The sequence below is a fragment of the Vipera ursinii genome (genome assembly GCF_947247035.1).
Source record: "Vipera ursinii genome assembly, chromosome: 4".
NCBI lineage: Eukaryota > Metazoa > Chordata > Lepidosauria > Squamata > Viperidae > Vipera > Vipera ursinii.
Window position 1 is genome coordinate 68,410,499 of NC_139514.1, and position 11,222 is coordinate 68,421,720.

Here is an 11,222-nt window from a genome sequence, read left to right on the forward strand (position 1 = left end):
AAAGAATTTGAAGTAGGCATTGTGACCTATACTGTGACAAGAATATTGATTATTCTGTTTTCTTTTTCTCACATTTTTCCAAGTATCATCAAGGCATATTTGTCAGGTATAGATGGAAGTATTTCAATTTCTTGTTGGATAAATGTCTGTATTTAAAATGTGAAAGCTTAGCTTCCTTTTTAAACTCTGAATACTTCTAGTAAGGTCAGAACAGCATTGAAAGTCTTCTGGTAATATTAAAATCTTATTTTGAAATCATTGTTTTGCACACCCCTCATAATAATTACTTTACTTACATTTTATATTTTTCCTAGTGAGTAAGAACACTTATAATGGGTAATTTAAATTCTGTCCATGATAACTCAGCTTAATATGTTGAATTATTTATTTTTATTAAGGAATTTTTATTCAACTTCATGAGATTACTTTATTAAAACTAGAACTACAAACAGTAATCTGACCTAGTATGAAGTGTAGCATTGTAGATGACTAAAATTTATTACAGTCATGGATCGGCATTAAGGGATAGAATTATTTGGTTAACAAAGAATACAAGAAAACAAGTAACTGCACTTTCTTCACAGCTATTTTATGCTTTTTCCATATATGGCTTTTGTAAGAATATAATTAAATAGGCTTTTTTAGCTTCCCTTTTTCTCAACATAGATATAAAAGTAACTATAAGTGTTCTAGAACAGCATGCTTGATGAAGTTAAGAATGCAAAACTTAGTTTCATGGTGTTGCTAATTAAATAAAACAAAAAAGTAGAAGGCTGCACAAACAGGCCTTATATACATTCATACTTCTATAGAAGACGTATTCATCTGGCCTAATTGCCCATGGAATTAGTTATCTCAAATACAAAATTCATTCCCATCATCTTGAGGGTTATTAAAAACCATGCCTTTTCTATTGGTGTTTCTCAATTGCTCCAAACAAGTTGATTTCCAAGATGACTTGTAGAGTTCAACTGTCTCTGAAAGTATATTATTTATCCCACATTTTATCATAGGCCCCTGCACAATACTTACTTAGATGCTCTTCACTTCTTACCTTACATTTGTAATGAAGGAGAGGTTATGAAATTAGTTTCTTCAGGTTTAAAATAAAAGCCTTTAAGCTTGTCATATTTGTAGCTATGTGTATTTATGTAAACACATAGCTACAAATTTATGTATGGTACGTAAAAACCTGGGGTATTTCATTTAGAATAAAACTGCATCTTTTTACTGCCCAAACATAGGGTTTTGCAATTTTCTGATTGAATGTATTTGCTGGTTTCCACCCATTGTTTCTACTTTTCAAGATCCTTTTGAATCTTTATATTATCATTTGTTTGTTATGTGTCCTAACTTTGCTTCATTATTCATGTGATAAGTATATGTTTAACCCTTCATTCAAGCACTTTTATATATGTAGAACAACTCGGCGATAGACTGGAGCTGTGTAGTATGCCACATGATACTTGTTTCCATCTTAATATGAAGTCATTAATGTAATACGATTGTTCAGCTAGCTCTCTATATTTTACTTATTTATCCTGTCTTTATTATTTTTTATAAATAACTTAAGATGGCAAACATACTTAATACTCCTTCCTCCTGCTATTTTCCCCTCAACAACAATCCTGTGTGGTGAGTTGGGCTGAAAGTGACCTATGTTGGTACTGTTTATAATTGTAACATGTCCTGATCACATTTTGTCTATTATCATTCTCTACTAGAGTCTCATGGAAGACTTTGTTGAATACTTTTTCTAAAAGCAGGGTGTGCTGTGTCCACTATGTTTCTGTGGTAATGAAATTGGTCACTCTTGGTATAGCATGATTTATTCTCATTAAACTTATGCTATCTCTTGCTTACAAAGCAACTGCTGAATAATCTGTTTCTCACTTTTGCCCTGTATCATTGTCAAGCTGTTTGGTCTCTAGTTACCAGTTATCTTTTTGAAGATATTTATAGCCAATTTCTTTAGTTGCCACTCCTTTTTTTTTTGTCTGACAACTGAAGCAAAGTAAGAATAGAGGAACTCTGCCCTCTCCTTACCATAATTAGAATAGTAGGCAAGTGTTCTTGGAGCTGTCCTTTGGCCTGATGATTTCTGACCATGGGTTGCTCCCTAATACTACTTTAAGCTTGTAGAGATTGGCTCTCCTCAAATTTAGTGTGCATGTATTAATTGTGCTCTAGTTTCTCTTTCTACAATATCTTGAGCCTCCTGGAATTATGATCACTTCCTCCCATAATTCTCACTGCTTTTATCTTGTCCACTAATTCTCTGTTCATTTGGAATAGATCTGAAAAAGCAAAACAGGGATCACTGGGCGATTCCTGACAATTTATAATCTCTCCAAAAGTTCTGAAATAAAATAATGATAAGGCAGTGAGATATCTGCAATTTTCTTGGCAAGATTTCACAAGTTGCTTGCCATTGCCTTCTTTCTAACTGTGAGAGTGACCGACCAAAAGTCACCCAGCTGGATTTAGGCCTCAGGGTCTCCTGGTTTCTTGCCTAGTGCTTTAATCTCTTGGCTTTCAAGTGTACAAAAAGGCAAGTGGAGCTCAGAGGTTACATCCTTGCTTGCTTTTTACAATTTTGAACTGACAGTATTACAATGAAATAAAAGTCAGAATAATTGAAGAAATCCATCAGAATAAATTTCAAAATGTTTGAGTATTCTGACCAAAAGAACAATGGGAATTCAAGACAAGCTCATTGTTCTCTTGCTTTGATTCAAGCACTTGAGGAGGTAGCTGTTCATTCTGGTCCATTTTTCAAAACAGTTGGTCAACAGGGTAATTCTTAATTGTGATATATTTTAAAATTTCATTGCTTCTAAGTAAAAGCAGCAAATGACTTGGTTATGGAAAAAACTCTTAGCAGTGGGTTGTCATAAGAAAGTTTCAGTTGGTTAAATAACTTTCTCAGGAATGACTATTTATAAACCAACTTTATAAATCAGTTTAAAAGTCTTGATGCTTTTAAGAAATGTCTCAAGAGCTGATTTCTTTTCATTCTATCCTTTCTTGGAAACTTCTACATATCTGTTTTGTAAGTCCAAAATAAGAAAACTTGTCCAAGTAACTTTTCTGACTTGGAATCTAGACATCCAAGTCATCATTTTAATTTATTATTTGTGTGCTCCTTTAGCTATTAAAACATCAATTGGTTTCATTTGTAAATTTTGTATAACATCTTTGTCAATATTTTTTGTTTGTTTGTGTGCCACCTCTCTTGTTAGTTCTTTCTTGTATCCTGTCATTTTTAAACCCATATCCAAAACATCTTGATTCTCAGTTGCATCTTCTTCTATCTCCTCTTTTGAATCCATTTTATACTATTGGATAATCTAAAAAGAAAATTCTGAATATACTGTTGCCAAATATCCATGAATTCCTCCAGAGTTAAAATACTTCTCTCTATTCTGTAATAGAAGGTCTTTTCCTTTAATTATAACCTTTCTAGTTGTTTCTAGTAACCAACCACCAAGGTCTCCTTTTTTCATGCTTTTCCCAATCCACAAAATTTTTCCGGGGAGATTTCTTGCACTTAAAATTAAAAATTGTCATATATTTTAATAGGATTTTAAACAAACCACAGAAATATTTTTATAATTATTTCATAATCTTATTTTGAGTTAATCTGGACCTTTAGTCCATTTAAAACCTTTCCAAAATCAGCATTCCAATTATGTTTTTGCTATAACAAAGTTTTTAAGTTCTTACTTAAAACTTACATGAACCTTCTATTTCTGAGGATTGAAGGAAGAGCACCTAGTGCAGGGGTAGGCAACCTCGGCTCTTTTATGACTCATGGACTTCAACTTCAACTGGGAGTTGAAGTCCATGAGTCATAAAAGAGCCGAGGTTGCCTACCCCTGACCTAGTGTAATAAAACATGTCCTTCTGAAGGCTCTTAATATCCATAAAACAATTTTCAAACCATTTCCAGTGAAAGTGATTAAGAAAGGTGAACTCAGTGTCTCTTGAAGACTCTGAATCATGGCTTGGGCAAAACTGACTCTCCTGGCTCCCAGAATTCTAAAACCTCCCAGAGACTGTTCTTTTATAGTCTTCTTGCAGGAAAACACTCCGGGCATCTCAATTTCTCTCTCTAATCCAGAGAGGAGTTTGGGGAGGAATTGGCTCCTTTTTCCACTGTGGTTGTGGGCTATGCTCTTGCAGAGTTGTCTTCAGTTCACCATGTCCCTTGGAATATTTTCAAATGACAGCTTCCCTTGTTCTGATTCCAAAAAGAAACTTTAGTTTCAAATCCTATTTTATTGTTTATATATTTTATATATATTTATAGTCTTTGTATTTATTATATATGCAGTCTTCATCTTTATTTTTTTAATAAATGATACAAGGTGGTAAATATACCTAATACTCCTCTTTTCCCCATAGTAACAACTCTGTGTGAGAGAATGACTGGCCTAAGCCAGCTTTCATGCCTACAGTGGGACTAGAACTCAGTTTCCTGGTTTCTAGCCAGAAAGGTGCTAAAAGTTGCACGAGTTTGATTTTTAGCAGATAAAATTGAGAATTGTTCAATTTTGATTACACATGATGCAGATAATTTATTTTCATTTTTGAACCTTTTCATAGAAAGGTTTTGCCTATAATTTTTAATATTTTCATAAAACAAATTAAGAATAATGTAAATAATGTAAATTAATACATTAATCACCAAATGGTGTTATTTAACTACTTTTAGTTAAAAACCTGAGCATACATGAAGTGAAAATCCATATTAGTTATTAGGCCAAGTAGGTAAACTGAAGGGGAAAAATGTATTCCTGCTGTACCAGTTTATAAGCATTGAAAGAATGTGGAGAAGACTGCACATAAGCATATTAGGCAGGTGGAGAGTAATTTTATGAGTTTGGATATATTAATCACAATGTATTGGGAGGACAAAGATTATTGAATATGTTCATATGATGTCTGGGAAAATGTACTTTTACAATTTGCCAAGTTAACAGAAATTTATAACATGTTCTCCATTGAATGAATTAATCTCAGGGTATCTGTTTTAGGAAAACTTTCTATTTCATTATTTCCTGGGAAACCTATATTTCTGAGATAGACATAGAAATATTCATAGTTACCATTAGATATTGATTAGTATGCTTGAAAACCTGCACATTCTTATATAGAGAAAAAAAGATATAGTATCTATAGTTGTTTGTAGAACTAGCTTTATGAATGGTGTAATTATTTTGCTCCTAAAATAAGCACGAAAAAATGTAGGAAATTAATGATCCCTAGGTAGTTGGATTAACAGCTAGCTGGCCTGGAATGTTAATACAGGTAGTTTTAAAACAGCTTAAAAAGAATGAGTTTATTGTTCTGATTGCAGCCCTTAAAATATGATTTATAATTGCACCATTGAAGAAAAATGAAATTTGGACATAAATTAATTGTGGTCTACATACATTGCTATAAAATTCAGTAATTGTACAATTGGATATTATTTGATACAACATCAGAAACATCTTTGAAATAGCTTGTTCAAAGTGTAAAGTGCATATCCATTCTATTTTCTCTAATTAAATATACTGTTTTGCAAAAAATGATGGCTGTTTGGCAGTAACAGTGTACACATCAATCATTACAAACTTAGTTTAAAGCAAACCACCCAGGATATTAAATATAGTTTGTTAAATCATCCATTACAATAAAAATATCTTAAACTTCTCTATCATTATTATTACATAATTCCAAAGATCAGAATAGAGAAGAATGGAAGTAATATAAATCCATTTGTTTTATTAAATGCATGCTAATTTCTGTACTATTTATAAAGAATATACATTTCTTTTATAGCCACGTCATGAATACTTTAATGTCCCAGTATATTAAATGACTTCATTCATCATGCACACAGAGAGGCACTAGACCTGGCTTTCTCATGGCAGAACGCTTTTCCTCAGCTTGGTGAATCCAATCATCTTGAACAAACTAGTGTATATCACAGTTGTGTGTTTTGTTTTTGCTGTTTGTATTTTTCCTTTTCCTGCCATTTGCAATGTTTGTTTTCTTCATATGTTTTGTCAGCATGCTGTAATTTTTTTTGTTAAAACTATTTAAATCTATCTCATTAGCACTTGACATAGCATGTAAAACTCCAGTTTGAAATACTTTGCTTAGCCTCGCTCTTATCATTTAAACATTTAACCCAATTCAAAATGTATATAAATCTAATTTATGCAGCTAGCAAATAGAGATCAACTGATTTTAACATATACATTTTATCCCACTAAACAAAATGTTTTTTAAATAGCGCCTTCTATGCTTATCATGAAAAACAACCCTGAAGGCCACAAATTATTATACATATATATTAAACAGATTTGCTTCACTGCTAAGTTTAAAAAATAAGTACATTGATCTTATATTCTCTAAACTGTGCATAAGGTATTCCTTCTGCATGCAAAGTCTTTTTTCATTAATTTCAACATTTTAGAGTAGATTTATGTGGATATTTTCAGTGCATGAATGGAGCTGATCCAAATGTTACAATAGCAGTAAAAATGTTCATAAATGTATAGAAGCAACTACCAAAGTATATGACAAAAAACCCTCCTGATTTCATTTTAAAACAAAAAGTCATAATAAAAAAGGAGACATAACTGCTGTTACAAAGACAGGCTTTCAAAATGGCTGTTTAAAAAAAATAGAAAATGGTTTCTGCAATATGATTAAATACAGATACAGCATACTAGAGAGATTGTTTAAAACACGGGATTAACATAACTTCCCATTACCTCTGGGAAGCATGCAAGAAGCATTTATATTGCAGATCTCTCTCCCTTTCTGTGAATGTACATGGTAAATGCTGCTTTGCATTCTTTTAAAGTCTGGCTCTTCAAACGGCTGCAAATGGAGTGCTGATGATGGTGCAGTATTGTTGCACCTTTATGTATGCTTGTAAATTTATCTGCATGCTTGTAAATTACTGTGAATTTTTTGGGCATGTCTGTAATAAAACTATTGCATGCACTTCTCATGTGACTGGCTTTTTCCCCCCTCCATTTCTTTGCTGCGAAATAATTCATATTTGTGGAATTTACCTTAATTCTGATTTGCAGACATAACATATGAAACCCTTCTGATAAAAGATTAAACTCGGCTATTTCTAAATAGTTGCACATTCACAAAGAGCTATTGTTTATACACCTTGAATGGTACAGCTACTTTCCCCAAGTAGTATTTGAGATGCAGACTTATTAAGGGTATGCTGTATCATTGCTCATAGTACATTATGAGAAGTATAAAACACATTTTTAAAAAATACTATGATACAAAAATGCATCCAGTAATAAGGATATGCAGGTTCTTAATAGAAAATATAGGATATCTTCATTATATTATGCTGGCCTATGACCATAATAAAGATTCAATTTGATTTAGACCACATAAAAAGATCTATTAGTGCAGGTGAAATCCAGCAGTATTTCATTTATCAGATTACAGCTCTAACTTTCATGAGAAATTGCCAGAATCAAGTGGCAAACTTGAAAGGGAGCCATTGTGGTAATCTCTCCTTCTCTAAACCAATCTTGTTTTTATAAGTTTGTATAGTGAATGAGGATGAATCTTCAGAATCATGAATCTAATAAAAACTTATTTTTCATAGCAAAATTACTTCAATCCTCTATATAAAATTTATATATGTCAGCAGAGAACAATATTGGCTAGTTAATTCAGAGGTGTTACAATAGTGCCTTCATTTTGGGAATACAGATTTTTAAAAATTAATTTATATCTACCTTTACTATTTTTTAAATAACTCAAGATGGCAAACATATCCAACATAACTCCACTTCATATTTTCCCCTCAGCAAAAATTGTGAAGTGATTGAATTAAACTAAAAGAGTGTCTGGCGCAAAGTCATCCTGCTGGCTTTTATGGAAAAGGACTTAAACTCATGATGTTTCAGTTTCTAGCCTTGTGTCTTAACCACTAGACTAAACAGGCTTTCATGTTCCTGTGTATTTGTTACATTTATGTGGAGATATTGCTAAAATTCTGATTTTCTTTCTTTTTGGCTATACCTTTTTAGGATGCTAAAGTAAGTGTTTTTATACAAAAATTACTGGCTGTGCTTTGAGTACATTGATATAAGGAAAATATAACTTGCTTTGACATTTTATTTGAAATTGAACATTTAAAACAATCATTAACTTCACTAGCATAGACATAACATTTTAATTGGCCTTTACAATTATTCTCTAAAGATATTATCCATATTTGTTAAATATCTACAATTAATTTTATCTAAAATACTATTACTTTGGTTGAATCCCTTAATCAGGTCAAACATTCACACTTATCAAAGTGGCTAGTGCCTGTGGGAGTTGTTCAACTTTATGTAGGTTGCCTTCTCTTTTATGGTTCACCAAAGCATTTCACAAAATAGAAACTGTTTCCAGTCTACTCAGTTGACTAAAGAAAGGGAAGAATTGCAGGAAATGGGGAGTATCAATTACAGTTATTTTTAAAAGGTGAGATGTAATTTCCTGAAATTCATTAATTATTAATATATCTAGCTTGGCAGAAGCAAAAAAAAGTTAATTGTCTATTTGTTTTCTCCACAGGAAGCAGAGACCCCTCGTAGTGTTCTTGAAGAGATTGGACTGACATAAATCTTTTCTGATGTCTACAGTGTCCCATATAAGTGTAAATGTTCACTGCCTCCATTTAATGTTAGCTAATGGTATTATGATGCTATTTGTCAGTATTATTGTTCTGCTAAGCTATTTATATTCAGGTTTATGAGAAAAAAATATTTATTATAAAGTTTAAAAAGGGAGCAAAATTTTTAAACCTTTTAAATTGGGGAAGGGGATTTCACAGCAATTTAAGCCACATTAGTTTTAAAGTATTGAGTAATGACAATTTCAGTAATTATGTTTTGTTAATTACTTTGCTAAAACACAATGTATCCAATACTGTAGTTTGTGTTATATCCTGAAAACTATTACATGTGGTGAAATGTGTTAACAAAAGAGCTTGGCTTTGTATAGCCAAAGACTTTTATTAAGTCATTTTAGGTTGTCACAGAAGATTAAACAAGTATTTACAGCTGTTTTATTTATACCAAAGAATTATATCAAGATCTGCAAGTCAAACTATTGTAAGCTTTCATGGCAGATTCATTTCTAAGGATTCAGTTATAAACGTAACAATTCCTTGGAATGAAATTCTAACTTGATTTAATATTTTGCAAAGGGAATGTAAATTGAAATTATATAAAGTGTGTTACTTTTTGTAAGCGTAAGTACTGAAATAGTCTTTTCAAAAGTATAAATTTAGGTATCATTGGAACACATTTGACAAAAGAATTATTAGAAAATATCTACTTGTTACCAGTATTATCTGCTGTGTGTTTGAAGTCAATCTGAAAAGGTACATTACTAATTGTAGCTGCCCATTAATATTATCCCACCATAGATTCTAGATTTAATCATAGTGTATTGTGAACACAGCAGAGAAGCAAACCTTACAACATGCCTTTGCTCAGCTTGTTCATAGTTTTGACTACCATGGTATGCATATGCACATTTTTATGGTGTAGTACATATCAAACAAAATAGAACTTCTAAATATGCATAGGATCAGACTGCATGGATATTACAAAGCAATAGTTTGTTATCCTCATGTGCATTTAGCTAAATATTCTGTAATGTGTTTGAAGCAAACTTTGTTCAGAGCATTTTATTTCTGGAAGTAGGTTGCTTTACATATATTTGTGTGTGTGGGGGTACTTTCTCATACATAGACTTTTTCAATAATATAACTACTAAATTGCCTTCTAGTGCATCAATTTGCTATAATTGTTATTCTCAAATATTGTAAGGCATTAATATAAGTAATGTTACATCAGAAAGATTACTATATCATACTGAGTCCAATAGATGCATTATGGAATTAGTAGAGGTTACATGAAGTACATACACTGGAGTCCTATGTTTAACTTAATGGGAACTGGAAGAATGAAGTTCATATGGCATTAGAATGGTCCATTTGCTATGTGTGAGGTTGAAATTGGGTGGAATTACTTGACATTTTAAAATATCAAAAACAATTTTTATGCATCCAAACCATGTTTAAGGTCTGCACTGTTGCCTTGTGTGTTTGTTTAAAAAAGCGTTGTGATGTAAGATAAGCTCTGTAGTATATCACACCGGTTTAGTTGTAATAAATGTCCATTTTTACTCCACTACTGTGCCTGTGTATTCAAAAATGTATGGAATGTTTGTGTCAGCACACTACTAAATAATCCAAAATACTAATGTTGCCTTATTTTAAAGGTTAGTTATTCAAACATTACATAAATCATTGTAGTGGTGAGTTAAAACAGCCATTTTTTTAAAAAAAGTAAAGGGCTGCTCAACGTCAGCTCATTTCTGTTATGCCTGTGCATGGAAGTAATCTGTAGCCATTTGCAATGATAAATATATGGACTCTATATGTATGATACAGCTTTACATACTTGGAAATAAAGCAGTGTTAAACTTACTGATACCAATTTCTGAAAACTGAAGTACAAAATTGCCAACTGTGACCCATGTTAGTCTATAGCAGGGCTTTTCAGCCTTTTCACCCATTGTACAACTTTTAGGATATGGCAACATCTGAGTACCACCAGTCGCCTAGCAAGGTATCAAAAGCTTGATGAGCAAAAAAAAAAAAAAAAAAGGAAAAAAGTGATGAAGTACAGGTAGTCCTCAACTTACAACAGTTTGCTTAGTGACTGTTTGAAGTTTCAATGGCACTGAAAAAAGTATCCCCCAAGCCACAGCCGAGCAAGACACCTGCCTGCCCACCTGGCAGCACTCTTCCTCCTGTCCGAGGTTTTCATTGTTGTGAGCATTTCTGTTGATGATTGGCAGCGGGGGTGGAGTGGGGGGGTTGGTTTTTATTCCCCCCCATCTGCTGAGTGGTTGCAGCAGGGTTTGGTCACTTCACATGACCCTGGGACACTGACCATCATAAATATGAACCATTTGCCAAGCATCTGAATGTAAATCACAAGACCCTGGAGATGCTGCAACATTCCAGCTGATCAGTGCTTCTTCTGGGCTCAGCAGAAGTGCCAGGATTAGTGCCGACCTCCAGCTGGAGCCTGGCGCTGATCCTGGCGCTTCTGCTCAGCCCTGCAGCTCCAGCCATCTCTCGCTCAGGCTTGTGCAGTGCTGCCACTGGCTCAGCT

The 11,222-nt window shown here is 32.9% G+C and overlaps 1 protein-coding gene across 3 annotated transcripts in view; it reads left to right on the forward strand.

Annotated features, from left to right (window-relative positions):
* AP1S2 (adaptor related protein complex 1 subunit sigma 2) overlaps positions 1–10,229 on the forward strand; it is a 28,011-nt gene extending 17,782 nt beyond the window's left edge. For 2 of the 3 annotated variants that reach the window (XM_083361861.1, XM_083361860.1), the window contains one exon: positions 8,605–10,229. Coding sequence is in view for 2 of the 3 variants with exons in the window: in XM_083361860.1 (XP_083217986.1) it covers positions 8,605–8,652 (48 nt within the window). In the remaining variant the exon portion in view is untranslated. Of the gene's footprint in view, positions 1–5,829 lie in introns of all 3 variants that reach the window. The other variant, XM_083361862.1, reaches the window with a different exon arrangement.
* Positions 10,230–11,222: the final 993 nt, after the last annotated feature.